At 41.4% G+C, this 22,150-nt stretch overlaps 1 protein-coding gene and 1 long non-coding RNA gene across 3 annotated transcripts; both read left to right on the top strand.

Moving 5' to 3' along the window:
• Positions 1–256: 256 nt before the first annotated feature.
• On the top strand, positions 257–21,317 carry CSTF1 (cleavage stimulation factor subunit 1). Of its 2 annotated transcripts, none has more exons than XM_081011270.1 (7): positions 257–1,451; positions 3,152–3,343; positions 3,803–3,998; positions 4,910–5,187; positions 6,616–6,813; positions 7,867–8,257; positions 20,639–21,317. In XM_081011270.1, exons 1-7 carry the CDS (start codon positions 1,332–1,334, stop codon positions 20,896–20,898), a joined length of 1,635 nt encoding a protein of 544 aa, XP_080867396.1. In that variant the 5' UTR covers positions 257–1,331; the 3' UTR covers positions 20,899–21,317. The 2 variants fall into 2 exon arrangements, with proteins under 2 accessions (XP_080867396.1, XP_080867397.1); XM_081011271.1 differs by having other exon boundaries at positions 262–706.
• Positions 17,314–20,630, top strand: LOC308480276. Its single transcript, XR_013987985.1, has 3 exons — positions 17,314–18,170; positions 18,386–19,828; positions 20,444–20,630. It is a non-coding gene; the product is annotated as an uncharacterized lncRNA (long non-coding RNA).
• Positions 21,318–22,150: the final 833 nt, after the last annotated feature.

The raw sequence follows: 22,150 nt of genomic DNA, 5'->3' as shown, positions 1-22,150 counted from the left end.
TCATTTGCCCATGTGCAGAGGAAGGGACACTGAGCGGGGCGGGGTTTCGCAAGGCCTTCTCCTGTCGGTGTCTGTTGTTGTGATCCGTGAACAAGAGAGAGAGCGCTTGGCTAAGCAGGATACGCTCTCAGCGTAGCGCGCGATACGCTGGTTGCGTAAACCCGTAGCACAGGGCCCATTGCTCTTTTCCCTTGCGCAAGTGGCGCATCGCCTCACGGCGCAGCCCTTACGATGGCGCCGCCTCATTATAGTGTGACGGACTCAGACTAAGACTGAGAGTTGGGTCTATTCCTGCCCCCAGTCTCTACACTTTGGGGCCGAAGCCCTCACTTTGAAAGACTTGAGTGAGGCGGCTCCTGTGAGGGCAGCTGCCAACACTGCAGGGCTGGTTTTTTGTGTGACAATGAAACTGGCTTGAATGTCAAGAGGGAAACTGATCGTGGTCAGATGCCACGAGATATTTTCAGGGGAAAACGTGACAGGCCAGCAGAAGCGTGGCTCTGCACCTTGGCTGCGAAGGGGAAAAAACAGACAGTGCCATTTTGCATGAGGGGTGACTCTCCCTAAAACCAAGAGTTCCCCACGCCAAATTTGAAAGCGTGTGAATGGCCATTCTGAAATGAGCTAGCTTGCTGCAAACTGTCAGGAGCAGCGGGGCTGCCCAGCCAAAGAGGGCCACAGCCCTCTGGTCCACTGGTGACGTCCAGTAAGTGGTAGCATTTGCCCACAAAGAATGCATAGGTCAGATTCACAGCAATAGATGCTGAGCGGTTGTTTTCTTCTAGGTGGAGGCCATCAGATTGTTTTTAAAACTTATGAGCGCAACAGGAATAGGCGGCACTGGGTGGGTAAAGACCAATGATTCTGGTATTCTTAGTTTTTCAGTCTGTGGCATCAAAAAAGCGTTTGTCTGAAGACAACTTTGACCACATTTTATCAGAGCCGTGGTGGTCTGTCAGTTCAGGTATCAGGCTACTAAGTCAAAAAAGAGCAACTTGCCATGGGATGGACTTTCTGTTGACAAATGTGAAACAGCATTGCACCAGACTAGATTCCCCATAATGCTCAGTTCTGTATGATGGACATTGTGCCTCTCAAGCAGTCAGCTGTTGACAGATGTGAGTGTGGATTTGAGGAGAAGCCCACTCCTCTGTCCATGTCTTTTGAAAAGCTACCATGACAGGATTACGAGACTGACCTTTGGGAACCAGGGCAGACATCAGATTAATGTGTGCTTCTCAGGTTGAAGGTCATCTGCATATAACTTAATTCTTGAGGACAAGTGAGAGGATTGAAGAGGTAGTGTGAAGGATATACAGTTGTAAGAAAAAATGACAAGTCGTCGTATCACGCCACCATGTGATAGGCGGCAGTTTCCATGGGGCATGAGTAACATGGGCTTGCCTACCAATGAACCACGACCAATGCGACTGTCATTTCTTGAAGCTGATGTGAGTAGAATTGTTCGATAAGATTGGGGGCATGAGGTATTTGGGCCTGTTGCAATGTAGACTGTCAAAGCAAACGTGCCCAAGGTCATTCTTCCTATCTTTTGTCACTGAACAGTGCCCATTTACTTATGCACCACTTGTCTAAGGTTGCAATCCACTGTACACTTATTTGGGAATAAACTCCCTTGAACTCAGTGGGACACCCTGAGTAAACATGCAACGGATCAGGCTGCACCATTGCAACTCTACTCATTTTTAAAATAAGTCCTATTAAACTCAAGTGGGGTTTACCTCTGGGTAACTGCCCAGGAACTGATTGTCAGATTACCAGGTAAATGCTTTATTTAAGACAGGCATCCCCAAACTCAGCCCTCCAGATGTTTTGGGACTACAGTTCCCATCATCCCTGACCACTGGACCCATTAGCTAAGGATGATGGGAGTTGTAGTCCCAAAACATCTGGAGGGCTGAGTTTGGGGGTGCCTGATTTAAGAGGAGACCCCATATTTCACCATCTGAGCTTCATGGCATTCAATAGATATGAAGAACTGGTCAGGGAAGAGTTTGGGACTTTTAAAGTCAATATACTGTATATTATCCCATTTTTAGCCAGAAAAAAGAACCCAAGAGGTCAAATAATCAGGCCCATTCTCAACATTTTTGTTAAAACTTTTGGAAATTCCTAAAGACCTTATATTAGTAAGAAGTTGTGTACACACATTTTCAGGATATCGGTGCTTAAGGCTGCAATTCTGTACAGGCTTACCTAGGAGTAAGCCACATTGTGGGTGGGGCTTAAAGGTAAAGGGACCCCTGACCCTTAGGTCCAGTCGTGACTGACTCTGGGGTCGCAGTGCTCATCTCGCTCTATTGGCCGAGGGAGCCAGCGTTTGTCCGCAGACAGCTTCGGGGTCATGTGGCCAGCATGGCTAAGCTGTTTCTGGCGAACCAGAGCAGCGCATGGAAATGCCGTTTACCTCCCCGCCGGAGCGGTACCTATTTATCTACTTGCACTTTGATGTGCTTTCAAACTGCTAGGTTGGCAGGAGCAGGGACCGAGCAACGGGACCTCACCCCATCGTGGGGATTCGAACTGCCAACCTTCTGATTGGCAAGTCCTAGGCTCTGTGGTTTAACCCACAGCACCACCCGTGGAGCTTAGATCTGAGTAAATGCACAGCAGTGTACTGGAAGTGACAACAGAATTATGAATCAGGCTTAGCAGAATATACTGTCCCTAGAATTAAATCCTAGCTCGTTTGTGAATGAAATATCTACCACACTGCACATTTTAAAATATAGTGATTATGGGCATAGCCAGGAATTTTGTTAGGGGGGCAGGCTTTTGTTAGGAGGGGCAGAACCTCAGGTTTGTATTGATGTTTATTGATGGGGGGGCACCTGCCCCTCTCTAGGCTACACCCATGATACTGATCCATGTAAATTGGATTTTCAGCTAAGTATCCTTTTTTGTGTGTGGCAAGGCTCCTGTGCCTCGACCGTTTTATAGTAGCCAAAAATTTAAGAATACTGTACTGTAAAACATTTGCCCCCAAGAGGGAACTACAGTGATAGAGAAAACTTGGCATGCCAAATTCCTTCCCACTATCCATCTTCACGTCGCATTTCGAAAAGACGTGGCTTTACTGTTGGCGCATGCGCACACGTGACCCTTGCTTGCGCTCCTTTTCTCCTCCCAGCTGCGGCTTCAATCGATGTGCGGAGGTTCGATGCAGCAGCCTGTTCGACGCAGCGGCCCTCGGTCCAGGTTGCTGCCGGCCCCTCCGCAGGCTCCGCTCCCGCTGCCTTTGCCGCCGCAGTCGCCCGCCGACGTCGTCGGGCCCCCGGCAGCCATTTTGAGCGCAGATCGACCCAGGCCGAAAGACGGGCTGGTAAGAATCAAGTCTCGCTTTCCGGGCCCGGCGGTTTCGCCAGCTCTTCGCCTTGGCCGTTTCTTGCACGTGGAGAACGCCAGGTTACCCGCCGCTTTCCCTTTAATGGAAGAGCCGCCCAGCCCCGCAGCCTTTGTCACGATAGGCTCGGTGTTGTGGGAGGTGGGAAATACGGATTTCGGCGCGGGCGAAAGAGCGGCCGGGGAAAAGGCTGCAGGAGGGATCTACCAAAACCCTCGGCAATTTTCAGGTGGCCCGTGGGAGAAAAATTGTGGGAACTATTAGGTTATATTACTTAATATAATTTTGTCCTTGGTTGCTTTATTTATTTCTGCTGTGAAAGCAACCTTAGGCATTTTACTAAAAAAAGAAGTAGGTTACAAATGCTTTCAAAAATAGAATTAAACATAAATGCCTTATTCCTGTACATGTATGTAGTTATTTTTTCCTTCGTTTCAGACTTCTGCAAGACAGCCCTTACTCACAATGTATAGACCAAAAGTAAGCCTGAAAGACAGGCAACAACTTTACAGACTCATTATTAGTCAGTTGCTTTATGATGGATATATCAACATTGCTAACGGTCTGATAAATGAGGTAAAACCACAGTCTGTATGTGCACCCTCTGAACAACTATTGCATCTTATTAAAGTAGGTAAGTTGTGATGTGAAACAAATTTAATATGCTGTGTTTAAGGTCAGGTATGCACTATGAGTTCTGTTAAGACTGTTGTTTTAGATGGCATGTCAAAACATCAGTAATCAAAATACTTCTTTTGTCTCTGGATATTTAAGCCATTAATGTTATCTGCAGTCACTTAAGTCTTCTAAAACGATAGTTAGCAAATAGCACTGATAGTTGTCCAAGATCAGTACTTACTAGAGAAATATGTAAAATGAGCCATTATATTCTGTGATCCTGCTTGGAATAGGATGTAAAGCAGCAAAGACATGTACATGATGGCTCTGTTGCAGCTATTTGTGTATAAGCTAGGTCAACTTCCCTATCTTTCCAGTGAATTTGCAACCAAGCTACACCTTAGCTTCCCACCAATCTGCTATCTTTCCATTTTACGCTTCGGAGTGAAGATCAGTTGCTGCTCACCTACTTATGTGGGTGCCAGGTACACTAAACTAGAGAGGCACAGTTGTGAATAATTGCATTTCACCTTGTGGGCTTTTTAGGAAGACTTTTTTTTGTGCATGTGAGCATTTCATATAGAGTAAAAATGGTTGTTAGCAGTATGAATTATTGTGACAGTTTACTTTCCACAAATTTTCTGATGCTTTCTTATGCTTCCTGTTAAGCTATAAAAACCTTAAACAACACCCCAGTCCAAGAGTCTATTCAGAAGCCTCAGCTTTTGTAGCTGGGGTCAGACAGGTCCCCACCCTTCTAGACCAGGTGGGAAAGGCCTATAAGGCAGGGAACAGGTCTTATAGGACTCACATTCAAAATACCAACGGATTAGGTTTGAGAACTATTGTAACAGGGTTTTTCCTGTTTATAAAGTTTGGGGCTTCTTACTTTTGGAAAATGAGCTTTTGTAATTTCTTTTCTTCCAGGAATGGAAAATGATGATAGTGCAGTTCAGTATGCAATCGGGCGCTCTGATACAGTAGCTCCTGGCACAGGGATTGACTTGGAATTTGATGCAGATGTGCAGACCATGTCCCCAGAAGCTTCTGAATATGAGACCTGTTATGTCACATCGCACAAAGGACCATGTCGGGTAGCTACATACAGCAGAGATGGACAGTTAATAGCTACAGGATCAGCTGATGCTTCAATCAAAATACTTGATACAGAGAGAATGTTAGCAAAGAGTGCTATGCCAATTGAGGTAAATGCTCAAATAGTAATGAATCAATAAATGTTTGCATTTTCCTTTTTCAGCTTTAGGGTCCTCTGGGAATTATCTGCCAAAAGAAACTGGTCATGCTTCTATTTGTGGGGCTGTTTTCAGAGAGTAGCTTTGAATGACAGCATCTCATCACTCTGCCAGTTAAGCTGTGGGGTGCCAGTGCTATTTACTAGTCATATGAAACTATCTCCAGTGCTATTTACTAGTCATATGAAACTGTTGGGAGCAGTCTCAGTTGGGAGAAGCCTGGATGCAGTCATGGGCTGGATGAGAATCAATAAACTGAGCCTCCTCTGATAACACAAAAAGCCTGTGGGTGGATGGTTCCTGAGTCCAGGAACTGGGTTGCTTGAATTCGCTTTAAGGCACAGGTATACAGATACAGTGGTACCTCAGGTTAAGTACTTAATTCGTTCCGGAGGTCCGTTCTTAACCTGAAACTGTACAGTGGTACCTCGGGTTACATACGCTGCAGGTTACATACACTGCAGGTTATAGACTCCACTAATCCAGAAATAGTACCTCGGGTTAAGAACTTTGCTTCAGGATGAGAACAGAAATCGTGCTCCAGCGGCAGCAGGAGGCCCCATTAGCTAAAGTGGTGCTTCAGGTTAAGAACGGACCTCCAGAACGAATTAAGTACTTAACCCGAGGTACCACTGTACTGGCATTAGAGGCCTAGGTAGGCATAGAAAGCCTACTACCAACTTCAGTTGGTATGCCAACTGCACCTTTTCCTAGACAATGATAGCCTGGCCACCATGATCCACACATTGATAACCTCATAATTAGATTACTGTAATGTGGTTTATATGGGTCTGCCTTTCAACTTTGTTCAGACGCTTCAGCTAGTGCAGAATGCAGCAGCTAGGGTTCTGAGCGGGGTACCTAGCTTTGCACGTATTATACCTGTGTTTAAAGAACAGCATCAGAAGAAAATGAGGCAATTTTTATTATTTCCCCCCTCTCCCTATGGCCACCCACACCTCTCTCTCTCTCTCTCTCTCTCTCTCTCTCTCTCTCACACACACACACACACACACACACACACACTTTGTAGGGTTTTGTGGAGTACAGGAAGCTGCAGGGGAAAGGGAATTGGTGACTGAATTTAGTGCTAGCATAGCCATGGACTTGCAAAGTCTGGACCAGTCCTGATCTCTCAAGAGTTCCTTTTTTCATTTGTAAGATGGGCTGTTAATGACCCACTAAAGAGTTATTTGGACATATACGAGAGATTGTTTCACACTTTAAACATCCTGCATAAACAGTTGTGAGAAGATGCAGATCCACTATGTCCACTATGAAGGGAACAGCATCAGATGTGCAATAGACAGCATTTGTGTCTTGATGCCTGCAGCGAAAATTCTATGCTTACTGTGCTGTGTTTTGAAATGTATTCTTCAGGTCATGATGAATGAAACAGCTCAGCAGAACATGGAGAACCACCCTGTTATTAGAACTCTCTATGATCACGTGGATGAGGTGACATGTTTAGCTTTCCATCCAACAGAACAAATCCTTGCCTCTGGTTCAAGGGATTACACACTTAAATTGTTTGACTACTCAAAACCATCTGCCAAAAGAGCCTTCAAATATATCCAGGTTAGACACTTAAATCAAAACTTTATAAGGAATAACAAAAATAACTAGAAAAGCATGACTTTTGAAGCCTTGTTGATGTTATTAAATGGTGTGTACAAGTGTTCTTGGGATTAAGACCATCCTGGTAAAACATACTTTGGAAATTGCCATTCAGACTCCTCCTAACTTTAATTAAGGGGCCAAACTAGCTATGAAATGGATTTCATTCTTTCTTCCCCTGGCTTTTTAAAAACTGAAAATCAGTATCCGCTGTTGCAGTTGAGTGGCAGAACAGAGAAGTAGAAGACAGGACTGCTTAATTCCCCCCCCCCTTTCAAATAACATTTTATATGGGGATAATGTGTGTGATTTTAAATGTCGAATGCCTGGGAAGGATTTGTATTCTGAAAGATAGGATGTAAATAATTGTAGCAAATAAATAAAATTACCACCAACACCCAAAGTTGTTTTTAGGGGGAGGGGGAAATTCCCCCTATATTTCCTCCCTTGGGAAGGGCAATATAGCTAGAAAATTCCCAGGGGAATGTTTGACACCTCTGTCCACATACTGACAATCTCTCAAGAAGAAATTAACATGGAACACCATGATCATCCAATCTGCTAGAGTAGCGGGGAAATGCATGGGGTAGATTACAATAGATCTGAAGTAGTTTGTGACTTCTTTAAGCATAACTAAATACTTCTCTTCCCTAACAGTAGCTTAGTTTTAGAGTATGATTCAGAGCATGAATCCAACTTACAGGAAAATGAGAGTGGTCTCTGGGGATCTACAAAGTAGGTGATACTGATCTTGAAAAGGTGTGACTCGGACACAACTCCCTTCAGAACCTTTTTCCTGTTAATTAATAATCTCACCTCTTTTATGAGGACCTGCTTTCTCAAACTTTGTTTAGAAAAATCTGTTCTGCTGTGCCATGAGTCCTGCCTGGCTTCTTTAAATAGCAATGTTGTTGTATGTTTTAAACAGTAGCCAACACAAGTTTGGTGTTTAGGTGGATCAGTGTACTGGGAAGATGCCTTTTAATGTTAACTGCCTATTTTCCAACTAAACAGGAAGCAGAAATGCTGCGTTCTATCTCTTTCCATCCTTCTGGAGACTTCATTCTTGTCGGTACCCAGCATCCTACCCTGCGACTGTATGATGTCAATACTTTCCAGTGCTTTGTATCTTGCAATCCTCAAGATCAGCACACTGATGCCATATGCTCAGTTAATTACAATGCAAGTGCTAACATGTATGTAACGGGCAGCAAAGACGGATGCATCAAATTGTGGGATGGCGTTTCAAATCGTTGTATCACTACTTTTGAAAAAGCGCACGATGGGGCTGAAGTCTGTTCTGCCATTTTCTCCAAGAATTCAAAGTATATTCTGTCTAGTGGAAAAGACTCTGTAGCTAAACTGTGGGAGATCTCTACAGGGAGAACACTAGTAAAATATACAGGTGAGTAGATGTTGACCAATATAATAGATATGTATATATTTCTCTCACGTACTCTTAGCCATGATCCCATCCTCCATTACATCTAGTTAAATGTAATGGCCTTCCTGGGTGTATCATGAGGAAAAATGTAAATTGAAAGTTCTGTACAAAGTCTGCAAAGTGGCATATAAACCAGACATTTTCCCTTGAAATTTTAAACAAATATTGGTCATAAGGAAATAACCTCATGATCTCATGACCTAGGAGAAAATCAGGTTAACTCTGCAGTCATGTCCAAAATCATACTTGTGTGTTTGCACAACTCTTACTTTAAATCACTGGGGTTTATTTAAGAGAAATCCTTGGGGTTCACACATTGATTCGTTTCCTACTAATACTGCTTGATATACAAATGGTGTTACTTCTTTTTTCTATCTTGCTGAGCTGGAAACAAACTACATCAACATGTAAGCTTGCAATTTTCTGCTCAATGCTTTCTCTAATACTTCCAGTGTGAGATGCTACTGCAGTAACAGCTCCCTCAGAAATCAGGAAATTGTATGAATTAACTTCTCTGGAAGAACTCCTTTTCTGTAGAGGCATATTTTGTTATACAAATTTCCAAGTTTCTAACATGCTAAACCAGCAGGGTGCAGTCAAGTCTTGGCATACCTCCACTGTCAGAGACACTCTGCCTCTAAATGTCAATTGCTGGAATCACAAGTGAGGAGAGAGCTGTTGCACTAGGCTCTTGCTTGCAGGCTTCCCATGGGCATCTGGTTGGCCACAGTGAGAACAGAATACTGTACTAGATGGCCTGATCTAGCAGGGCTCTTTCTCCAGTCTTAAATAATGTATGTTATGTTCTTCCTTTACAAAGAAGCAAGGGCACTGTTGGGGGGCCCATAGTATGCATCCTCAGCTGTAGTTGGAAAGCAGTACATTACCTTGATTTAATATTTGTGGTTGGTTATTTTCTCACTAGATGGACTCTACCAATCCAACTAGTGCACTACTGGGTTTTTTTCTGAGAGATGATTTTCTGTTGCTCTTGTATGCTTGTGAGCAGCAGCTGCTTTGGTTCATGTGAATGGCACATGTTTTAATAATGCTTTCAGTCATTTTATGTTATTAGTGTCTTTGAGATTTTTGGAATAAATATTTTTTCTACATAGGCATCATTTATTAGAATCTAATGCATGGGACTTTAAATATGTCTCTATATATCAAAACGTCAGGCTTTGCAATAACTTCTACCATGGATAATTTCACATTGAATTCTGGGTAGTATATTTTCACATGTCTATCCCTATTAGAAGCATTGAAATTAATTTGCTTATGGGCAATCCAGGAAGTAGATAAGTGTCAGTAAGTTTAAAGGCTCTTGAGAATACTTGTCTCAAAACTGGTGTTTTGAGCTAATGAACATAAATAGTTCGTATAGATACTGAGAACTAAAGACTTGCTACATTACACTGGAGTAAGAGTTTGGCATTTAAGACAAGGGTACTAACCTGTGGCTTCCCAATGTTGGACTCCAACTCCCATCAGCCTGAGGCAGCATGACCTAAAGTTGCAGTACAGCACCATCTGGAAGGCCATACATTAGCCACCCCTTCTTTAAGATTGCATCAAGTGTGTTGTGTGTCAGTGTAGTTTTTGTGAGAGAGAGAGAAAGAAAAAGAAGGATGTACATAAGCCTTGTAATACTAATACTCTGTTTTCTGTTGTGGAGATTGCAACCAATTTAGTTGACTGTTTCACTGCTATGTTAAAGTTTAAGTCATTGTCTAGAGCTGGGTTGCTGGTCTGTTATTCTCTCAGTTCTGCCATTAAGTTCAGGCATGAAATCTCTTCTCCTACCCCACATGTTTTATGATGAATATTCATACACTTCATGGTCTCCTATACTTCTAGGAGAAAATGGTTTTTCTTCAGTATTTTCCTTTCTTAATAACAGTGACTCATGTCCAGTTTCCAACCTTTTAAACTACCCAATTTTTTTTTTTTTGCCCTGCCCAGTAGTAGGTGATAACCATTTTTGGTGGGGGTTTTTTTAAACTATGTGTTAGCAATAGCCCATATACTACAGCAGACGTAGTTTAATTCTGCTCCCAATTATATTATATTTTAAAGAGTACTCCACAAAAAGGAAGACTGTCAACTTAAAAGGAAACTTGTAAATTGTATCTCCGATGTTTATTTTATTATATTCTTCTCGTTGCTTGTGATAATTATTTTAAAGGGATATCACTTCCTCCTTTCATGAGGAGCACCAGCAACAAAAGTGTGGATTACCACACCTAATTCATGCTGGCAGTATCACCAAAGTGGTATTAGCTTCAGGAATTGGCTACCACAAGACATGGTGGTACTTAGTTTCAAAAGGACAAATACATGAAGCTTAGGTTTATCAATTATTATTTGCTGCAATAGCTAAATAGAAACTTGGAAGTCCAGAATAGTAAACATTAGAATACCAGTCATGGAAAAGAGATGGGGAAATGCTTCTGCGCCATGTTGAAAAGCTTCTTGGAGGCCTCTGACCATTTTTGGAAATGGGTACTATGTGGATAATGGTATGATCATGAAGGACTCGATAAAATAGAGGGTGCATTTTATAAAAATGCAGTATTTTGAAACTGCAAGTCATCTCTGATATGACATCTCTGACATTGCAAATTCTGGTCTGTTCCTGCGATCCTCAGGTTTCCATAAATACAGTTAAAACATCTGTGACAGTAAAACTGGAGTATTCTTTTCACATAGAACTATCTAATATATGGCTTCCATTAACTTCCATCCACCAAAATTGTAGAGACAGATTTATCATTAAATATTTGTAGTCATGTCAAAGATAGAGCTCAACCTAAATCCCAAGGAAAGGGGGGGGGGGAGTTCTACTCATTTCATTTGAAAACTTTTACTCCATCCCTAAAAGACAAGATGAATACTCTTTCAGGTATAACATTTTTTTTCATTTCCAACTGGGAATAATTTTTTTTATATCATAAATAATGTATTTTAGGTTTGAACAGATTCCTTTTCTGCCAACGTGGAAATAAAGGTGGATAGCTGAGATTTAGAAGACAGAGAAAATGTGGTACAGGTGGGATCTGCAATAAAATATTTTAGCATTGGACTGGGTGTTTTTGAGGGGGTGGTCCCCGCCTAGGATTTAAGGTTTTTGTACTTCCCCGCCTAGTATTTAAGGTTTTTGTACTCTGCAAACTTCGAAGTTTTTTGAGCCTGCTGATAATCTCCTGCTTGTGTATGTGATACCATTTTGGCTACATAAATACCATCACTTGGAGAATTGAGATCTCTTTCAATATATGTGATAATAGATCGCAAACAAGTCCTTGCCCTCTTGGAGGTAAAGTTTCTTTAGTGGCACTTTTCAAGACAGAGACAGCTGTTTGGATTAAAGATACATCAGTGTCTGCTAAGATCCCAGCAAACCTTTTTTAATATCCTGATAACAGTCTTGCTACTCATAAATTGACTAATGGTCTCTCTTACTTTCTTTACTGCAACTAGTTGGTTCAACCTATTCTTTTCCTCATCCGAAATTTTAGGAATCTGGATGTTAGAAAGAAAGAACTCTCTTTCTTGGGGTGAGTCAGACCTGTGTAACTATGAATAGTATTTAACCAGTTCTGCCATAATTAGATTAATTTCCATTTCTACCCTGCCCCAGTACAACAAAATAAATTTGAAACTAAAAATAATATAAAAGTGCCCTGCTCATGCTTATCCCTGGCAATGAGAGCTCATCTAAACAAATTTATTGTGAAATATTTGACTCTTCCAGGCATTCATTAAGGGCAGTCCCACATAGAGCGCATCACAGTAGTCTAGCCTCAAGGTTATGAATACGTGACAGTTGCTAGGTCTTGATCTGATATAAACAGAAACACCTCAAAACTCAACCTACCTTTCCCAGTTTTCAGGTAAAAATCTTCAGGCTCACAAGGCCAGCCTCAAACACTTGATATCCAGGTATGCCTGGAGCTGTAGAGCAAAGACTCTCAGTAACCTTTCCAAAAGTGTATCAAAGCTATGTCCAGCATACTCCCGCCCACTGTTTAAATAGGAACGAAACCATGGTAGACACTGCCCTATCTAGATGGGAGAAAAATACTGCCCAGCAAGGAAACCCAGCTTCTCCCAGTTTTGTTGGACAAGTCATAAGGCCCTTACATCCCTGAAGACTCTTATGTTTGTGTATTAGATACTCAGTCTTCAAAACAGGCACTAGATGTATCTTTCTCGAAGTAGAGGCAGCCCATGTTCCCTCATCACCAGAAATCGCTTTGGATGATATTCTGTAGGTATTATGGCAAGCGGGGAGGAATTACTTGCCACAGGCTTTAGCAGATCTTCTGTACCAAGATCTGTCAGCTTTGTTGCAAGTAAAATACCATCTAACACTCTTAATCATCTTGCACTTCACTTCATCTCCTTTGAGCCCAATGTAAAGTTGTGACTTGTGCCAACGAAGTAGTGAAGATGACCCTTGGAAGCACCTGTTTTAGAGGTTGACATCCACCTCCTGTTCCATTAGTCAGCAAGGTCATCAACAGAGCAGAGTATTCTGGAATCCAGTCAACTCTGAAACTACAGAGCCAGGCCAGACTGGCTCATTGCTCCATTAGCAATTTTGCTTAGAGTTGTCTTGAGAAACATACCCATTCTAACTAATTTTCACGTTATTCATTTCTTTAGAAATGAATATTCAAAACCACAATTTTCTGCTGATGCCAGCCTTCAAATTCCTGGTTAGCTTGGATTGTTGCTGTGGAAGTAGTGCTTCCCTTAACCTCTAGGATGCTGCTACACGAGGCCTTGAGTGTGAAGTTTACGTGCTTCATTTACTTTCCTGTAGTGGGCATTCACTCAGTCATCCAAACCAGTTATTTTCCCTGCGGTTTTTGCATCTTTTCTCAGACCACAAAGACCAGAAGAGCAGCACAATCTCTGCAAAGAGGTTTCCTTTCATGCCATTCTTCCATCTTTTTATTTAAAAGCTAGGGGTTTATGTGGGCTGTGACTTACTGGGAAAGCGAACCAATTGCAATTCAGCACACATCGGCTTTAATGATGGGTACCATTTTATGATCTCATTTGTTTTTCTTGAGGGGGTGGTAATTTTATCTTGTTAATTAGTACAAAACTCCTTTCCAGCTAGTTCTTTTAAATGAAAAAAGCAGGACACCATAATGGTAAGGTGTCACTTGTGTTGGCAGAACATAGCAAGATGTACATGTAGAGAAAGTGCAGTACTTCTGATAGTGTGGAAGTCTGTCGCAATTCCGTATGTAGCTTACAGCAGTGATTGGATAGTGCTGGGTTGCAACCTCTTTATAAACAGTAGAAAACACAACATGTTTGTATTCACCTGAAAATCTGTTTTTCTTACATAATGTTAAACTTTAAACGATAAAATATTATTGAAATGCCTGAAGGCTTAATTTAAAACAGGAGTATGGAACCTCAGACTTGGGGGCTGAATGTTGTCCTCCTGGCTGCTCTAAGGGACTCTTCTTAGGCCATAACCTTCAACTGCCCCCTTCTTGGCTTTTGTCTGACTGCAAAGAATCTTTGAACTGTGATATTGCATCTTCATGGTCTGGATGGAGAGGTAGGGGTGGTGGGTGGGTGTGTAGAAACCTCTGACAGCTGTGTGTCTGGGATATATTTTGCTATACAAAGATAAGTGTCACATCCTTCAACCTGCCCACTTTTGCCTCTGGTTCCATCTACCACTAACTTGTGGCTCCCAGCCTTTTGCCCTTAAGGAAATGTCGTCCTTGAACTATAAAAGGTTTCTAATCGAATCTAATAACTTAATCTAAATTCCAGAATAGTGTGATATAAATGGTTCTCGGTTGGCAAGACTTGAGTTCAAATTGCCACTCAACAATGAAGATTTCTGAGAGAATTGCTTTCTTAGTCTAACCCTCTTTGAAAAGTTGTAAAGAAAAAAGTGGAATATTCCTTAGATGGGATCCAGAGGGTAGTGGCCAACTAACTTGAACTCAAAGCACACCCAGTGAAATCAATGGACTTGAGTAACTGATGTCTGAGTAATTTCAATGTGTTTATTTCAAGTCATGCTCAAAGGTAGACCCATTGAAATTGGTGGACATCAGGTAATCATGTCTATTGATTTCATTGAATCTGCCCTGAGGGTGACTTGATTGGATCCAACCCAGATGTACATTTACCTAGAGCAGGGATTACCAAACTTTTTTCCTGCCCAATTTTGATGGTGACCATTGTGAAATGCAATAATCATAGGAGGCATAAGACACTCAAATATCATCTACATCAGGAGTGGCCAACTCTCAAGAGACTGCAGTCTACTTTCATAATTAAAAACTGGCAGTGATCTACCTCTGTTTTTGTGGGGTTCAGTTCAAAGTTGTTGAGCTTTTCTGAGGAAGGGAACCCTGTTTGAGGGGGGGTTCAGCTCAAAGTTGTTGAACTTTTTTTAGGGAGAAGAAAAGATTTGGGGGGAGTTCAGTTTGGGGGGTGTTGAAGGCAAGGGACAAAGGGGTAAAGTCACTCACAAAAAGATTGCTGTGGATCAAAACAGCAGCACAGAGAAAGCTTCGTCTTCCCTTCCAGAGATCATACAACAATGGAGGGCGGGGCGTGGGGGCGTGGCAGGAGTCAGTTTTAGCAACGCTAAGGAAAGAGAGCCAGAGATTGACCGCAATCTACCAAAACCTCATGGGGATCTACCAGTAGATTGTGATCGACCTGTTGGACATCCCTGATCTACATTAATGCAATCCTCTTAGATGGAAAAGCCTTTGTAAAAACAAAATATTTTTATTGTAATTAAACTTCTCCTGTGCTTTGAACATTCAAGCACCATATTTTCTTTTGCTAACAGAATCTTTTGGCGCATTTAACTAGCTAAGGGATCAATCTTTTGGCATTTTTTTCTGTTCCCTGCTGAAATCTCCTCCTTCTAACATTTACTCTTACAAACCTGCACCTTGGTCTCTTCACTGTGGTTGGGCTGCTATGAAATGTCACTTGGCACATTTTGGTCAGGTATACAATCTTTCCAGTATTGAGTTCAGGGAAATCCAGGTCTGTCAATTTGTAGGGAAAGGTGGTTTATACAGTGCTGATTGGCTAGAACCTGTGACTTTGCAAATCCACCTCTTCTCTCAAGAGCAGTTTTTCAACTTGGGGGGGGGGGGAGGTTTGATAAGATGCCAAAGTAGCTTATGTATGTATAAACCTTCAAGCAGTATTTTCAATAGTCAAAAAAAAACACCAATTTTATCTGAAAATGCAGGATGAGGACCAAAAGTGAAGCTTAATTAGCAATCAGCTTGAAAGCAAAGTATATCTTTGTTTGTAGTGGAAAGATGGGGGTGAGAGAAGCTGGACTCAGCCTGAACCCCCGAAAGTAAAATATATATTTTCTTTAGATGTGTCTGTATATGCCGTTAGTGTTGGTTTTAGCTTTCTTTCCAAGTGTGTAACAATTATCTTCTAGCTTCCTTTTAGTTTTTCAGTTTCACATTGAATTTTGAGACTTACAAGTGTAATCTTGTTCTCCTTGCCCTACATTCTATAGCTGAGATTTGACTAACAAAGTTCTTTACTTCGGCCATTGTGGGGGGGGAGGTTAGATGCGGGGACTAGTATACTATTACTATTTTTTAAAGAAAGTTATATATAATGTGTCATTATACTAACAGACATTTTACTAGAAAAGGTGAAGGAGAAATCTGCACCATACTTGTGACTGTTCTTGAAATCTGCACCATACTTAATGCAATTTCCAAGCTGTGACTGCTTGCAGTGGGAGGAAATTGTGACTGTTCTTGATTCCCTTCCATTTCCTCCAAAGGGAAGAAGCTATGCAAGGTCTCAGGCTGGTGTAGTTTCTGGCTCCTTTTTGAGATATTTTGGGGAAATGAGGGAAGCTTGGGATCCTGTGTGCCCTCAACTGCCCCAGCATGCTCCTAGTCAGCCAGTGGAGCAGCCATGATGCTTGGAAACTCCAACTCTGTCCAGAGATTACCTCTAGCCACATGACGAGAGAGGTCGGTATTACAGGGGCCATAGGATTACACCATGAAAGTATTGTTTAATGTAAACTATTCAGATGTTTAATTAGGCAAGAATTGGTTCCTTATAAAGTAATATCGAAGGCTAAAATTTCCTTATAAAGTAATTTAATCTAACCAGTAATTTAGCCCTAATTTCGCCTCATATCCTTTCAGTGATCATAGTGAAGTCAATACAGAAGCTGCTGTTCTAGTCTAAACTTCTCAGATTTATTGGCTTTGGTTATGGATAAATCGTTACCTAGTAATGACACAGGTGAAAAACCATTAAGATGTGCCTATCAGATACTGATGCATCTTGTTGGTTTTTAGAATTCTTTCTAGGAGGATTTATTGGTGGTCATCTATAGCTGCAGTTAGTTACCTTATTCCTTTCTGGAATGACAGGTTGACCTATTGCTCTCTCTAGTATAAGGCACTGAGAAGCACAGTTGGCAAAAGATGTGCAGCCATAATCAGTGAAGTTTTATGCAGTAGTGGTGCCAAAGAATACTTTCCTCGGCTATTGCTGTACGGCAACTTGTCATAGAGCTGTTCAAGTTGGTGTAAGAGGTCCTGACATGGATTATCCTGCCCAGAGAAGGAAACATGCACAGACTGCTGTGGCATGCTAAATATAAAATTGAACCTGTAATGGTGCCACAGAGCAGAAGCTCAACTGGAATCATCGTTGGCAACCTCTTGCCGCAAATGCTCGGATTACTTTCGGCCAGTTTATTCCTCTTCCATGATACTCTGTGAACTTCATATACCATATTTTTCGCTCCATTGGACGCAGTTTTCCCCCTCCAAAAATTGAGGGGAAATGTGTGCGTGTCCTATGGAGCGAATGCAGGCTTGTGCCATAGCCTTTCGCAACCCCTCCGGCAGGGAGAGGCTGCATGGGGCTATGGCTTCTTTAGCTCCACGCAGCCTCTCCCGGCTGGGAGAGGTTGTGCGCAGCCTGTACGCTGCTGTTTGGGGCTGGGGGGGGGGAGATTTTTTTTATTGATTTCCCCGTCTAAAAACTAGGTGCGCCCTATGGTCCGGTGCGCCCTATGGTGCGAAAAATACGGTAATCTAAGCCCTTGCTCAGCATACTTGCTGAAAACCGCATGGAAAAGGCTGATGTGATTCTTCTGTTAAAGGTGGATGAGCTGGATCAGTTTTTTAAAAAATGTTATTTTTAAAGCTCATTGCACTTGAGGAAAATTACAACCACTTTCAAAGAGATGACCATAGGTTCTCTTAAAAAATCTTTCTTGATGTGCGAATCCTAACAGGAACTGGTTATTCCTACATTTTTGCCTTTAAACTGGGAAGGTGATTGAATTGACACTTGCACCATTACTGTCTGCTTTCTGGGATGAATAAGAAACAGTTTTCTTAAACTCTGTTCTGTCTGGCTTTCAGCATGGGCTCAGGACAAAGACTCCCATAATAGCCCTGGTAGCCAATCATTTCTTAACATGGGCAAGGAAGTAACACTAGAGTTGTTCCTATTAGATATCTCATTTACCTTTGAGATTACAGATAATAAAATTTTGTTCCCTTTGGGGCTTTGTAAATGTAGTGGTCCGGCCTGGTTCGATTTGTTTGTGGGTGTAAATTTTGAGATTGCAGATAGGGAAGTTTGTGTTAACACTGTAGAAGCTGGCTTGTAGAGTGCCACAATTCCATTCTATCTCTGCAATTGTTTAATACTGTACTTGTAAGAGGCTGTTGGGACACATCAACATAGGAAGATAGCTCCTATAGGAGAAAGAAAACTGTGATCCTGACCCTCTTCACCCTTGTGGAATATCATTGGGATAAAATAAGTCTAATGTGTAAGCCCTACACAAATCAGAGTGCCAGTTACAGATAGGTAGCCGTGTTGGTCTGCCATAGTCAAAAAAATTCCTTCCAGTAGCACCTTAAAAACCAACTAAGTTAGTTCTTGGTATGAGCTTTAGTGTGCAAGTTGGTATCTGAAGAAGTGTGCTTGCACACGAAAGCTCATACCAAGAACTAACTTAGTTGGTCTTTAAGGTGCTACTGGAAGGAATTTTTTTGACAAATCAGAGTGGAGTCTCTAAGACGGTTGGATGGTGCCTCCCGGCAGCTCCTGCAGCCAAGCTGGTGCTGCTAATACAGCGGTTTGACTTCATCCCCAGATGTGTACTCCATTGTCTTCCAAGACAGACAAATGCCAACAAAAGAGTCCATTAACAAGATCATACATAACTCTTTGAATGAGGCGTGATCAGGATGGTGGTACCCTTCTATTTTTTCTTACTCAATTAATTGAGTGGCCTCAGTAATGGTTATTGTGCCTTTGGTTAATTGGAAGAGAACACATAGTCTGAAAACTGAATCCAGACAAGCTTGAGGGGTAGTGGCTAATATTCCCTGAGTTTTGGGAAGGAGGGAAGTGTCTATTGATGGATATGATCTATCCCTCTTTAATAATCAATGGAAAGTCTGAGAAGAGTTATGCATAAAACAAACAAATCTTGTGGCATAAGCTTTTGTAGGCAAAATAATAAGAATATGCCATATTGATTTGTTAGTCTTTAATATGCCACAAGACTTCACTTCTGCTGCAACAGATTAACTCAGTAACCCTTCTGGAAAAAGATAATCAGGTATCAGTTGAGGCCCAGAGAGTATGCTGCCACTTGGCATCATCTGCTCTGTCAACTGTTTCCTTAGCAACCATCAATCTTTTTTCTACAGCCTCCATGTTTGATTACTGCAATGCGCTCTACATGGGTAGCTCTTTTAAGAGCATTCAGAAGCTTCAGTTGTGCAAAATGTTGCAAATTGTTTTCTGTTACAAATAGAATAGGGGAAACATGGGCACTAATCAACTGTGCTGCCTTATAGCTTCCAGCTACAATTCAAAGTTTTGAACTCCTAAATGGCCTAATCCTTTTAGGTGTATTCCCCTACTTTTGAGTCAGCCCTGATTATCCTGCTCCCATTAATTGGGAATAGAGTACTTTTCTATGTAGAACTAGAGCTGTGGAAGACTCAAAAGATCTGTGTCACTTTGTGCAGGCTTTTCTAAAGGCAAACAAAGAATGTTTATTTTATGAAGCCTCTTGCTGAATTTACTAATAAATATTCTGTTGATTCTTAGAGGAATATTTGATTATTTTATTGTCTTTTTTCTGATATTTGCTGATGTTCATTTCACCCATTGCCAGTCAAATATACATTATATACAGGTCCTGCTATCCGAACACAATGCATTCTCAGGAAATCATTTGTTAGGCAAGTGTTTGCATATAAAGTCAACACTTTCCATTGATTTCCTATGGGAAAGTTTCTAATGCATGCCTAATCAAGGATTTAAACCTCAAAATTATGGGGGGGGGGGGGACAGGAAAACCCTCTGAAACCTTGCAAAAGGCAAACAAGGAAGGATAAAATGCTCCATTATTTGTCCGATATGGCCTCCTTTCGCCTCTCCCTCCCATGGTTTCTAGCAAAATGGCTGCCACAGACCAGCAAAACACAGAAGAGTAAGGCTTGTTTATTTTTTTTTTATAAGATATTTATTGAAATTTTCCAAATGTAAATATAAAAATGATTAAAAAAAAAGAAAAGATACAAAATAAAAAACCACTCAATTTTTCCATTACTTATTTTTCCTTAGCTTGTTTCCCGGACCTCCTCATACCTCCCTTTTTTGTATTCCAGTTCAATTTGTTGGTTCAGCAAATCCTTACCCTCTTTGTTTATCCTAATCTTTGGTCTCAAAATAGTAACATTAGATTTTTACCTATTAACAACCCATTTTTCATATTCCCTTAAAGCATTACAGCTGGAAACCACTTAATTTCTATCCAACATCATTCTAACATTCATTAATTTTACAATATTTCTGTAGGTAGTCTTTGAATTTCTTCCAATCTTCTTCCACCGACTCTTCTCCCTGGTCTCGGATTCTGCCAGTCATTTCTGCCAGTTCCATATAGTCCATCAGCTTCATCTGCCATTCTTCCAGAGTGGGTAGATCTTGTGTCTTCCAATACTTTGCAATGAGTATTCTTGCTGCTGTTGTGGCATACATAAAAAAAGTTCTGTCCTTCTTTGGCACCAATTGGCCGACTATGCCGATTACTCTTAGTAGTAGAGTAAGGCTTGTTTAAGGCTGCTATATGTTTACAGTATTACACAAACATCTGAATCTGTGGTGTACATAGCGAGGTTTGGATGCTAGTTTCTCGTGTTTGAATAAGTGAATTTTGGTATGATGAGCATTTGGATAGCAGGATCTGCCGGTTTCCTTTAATATGCATTTTGATACTGAATATTTACGTTGCAATACCTGCAGGAGCTGGTTTGAGTGGACGCCAAGTTCATAGGACACAAGCTGTCTTCAACCACACAGAAGACTATGTGCTGCTTCCTGATGAAAGGACCATTAGCCTCTGCTGCTGGGATTCACGAACAGCTGAACGAAGGAATCTTCTTTCCTTGGGGCATAACAGTATAGTTCGTTGCATTGTCCACTCTCCTACCAACCCTGGCTTCATGACTTGCAGTGATGACTATAGAGCTCGATTTTGGTACCGAAGGTCAACCACGGACTGAAGCTGCAACTGCGAAAAAGTTGACTGAATTTTATGCCTTTTTTCTTTTTAAAAATTTTGCTTTTACCATTTCTGAATTTATGTATTTGGATTGAATTCTCTGCTCTAGAAATAACATCACTCCCTACTGAAAGGACAGTTTTTAAAGTTGGGTCCATAGTTGAAAACAGCCAAGATAGCTGAAAATATTTTTCTTCACCTAATTGTACATGTTTGGCAGGACAGGTTGCCCATGTTCGGTAGCAAAACTTGGCCTCCTGTTTTTTTAAACCCCTTAACACTCTTTGCTCTATTTCATTTGATGTACATGTATTGCTGTATGTTGTGTGTGCTTTTTTCCAGTTCTCTGGTGGCCTTTTTTTCTTATTTGTAGATGATGTAGATACTTAAAAGTTCTCTTATTAAACTCATTCTTAGAAAGGTGTATCTAATTTTTCTCATAATTGGCTATTACCCTACTTTTGAAGCCGCCTAGTTTGGTGGAAATCACTGAATCTTGTAATGAATTCTGTGTTTTAACTATGTGCTGTGAAAACAAGTATTTAATTTTGTTCTCAATCTCTCACCATTAAGCTTAATTAGATAGCCTTAGCTTCAAATAAGAGAGAGGAAACCTCTATATTAACTTTGTCCACACCATGCATAATTTGAACAGACCTCTATTATGTGGTGTCCCACCTTTACCATTTTTCTAACTGAAAAGCTTCAAACTAACATTTCCTCATAGATATGATGCTCCAGCCCCTTGAAAGGGTCATTTTTGAGGTGCGACACCCAGAACTAGACACTTGTCTTCCAAGTGTGGTCACACCATATATTAGTATAAAGCCACTATGTCCTGAGAGCTATTTACTGTAGAATTGTAATCCCTCTTTCGGTCACCTCCGTGATCGGTTCTTCTAAAGCATAGAGCTCTATGGTACCTAGAAATCACTGGAACATTCTGTTTAAAGTTACATCAAAACTTTCACACAGTGCATAGTCAGAATATGGAATTCGTGTGTACCGGAAGCAGTGATGGACACCAACTAGGATGGCTTTAAAAGAGGATTACACAAACTCATGAAGGTAAAGGCTATCAGTGGCAATGATGACTGTGTTTTGCCTCCATGATTTTGGGCACAATATTCATCTGAATACCAGTTGTGGAACACTTCAGGAGGGGGAAGTGTGGCATCTGGTTGGCCACTGTGAGAAAAGGATCTGGGTTACCTGGGGCCATTGGCCTGTCTAGCAGGTTCTTATGAGGTTCT

The sequence above is a fragment of the Podarcis pityusensis genome (assembly GCF_964106645.2).
Source record: "Podarcis pityusensis genome assembly, chromosome: 6".
NCBI lineage: Eukaryota > Metazoa > Chordata > Lepidosauria > Squamata > Lacertidae > Podarcis > Podarcis pityusensis.
The sequence above is the reverse complement of the archived record's forward strand: the minus strand, read 5'-3'. Positions and strand labels throughout refer to the sequence as shown.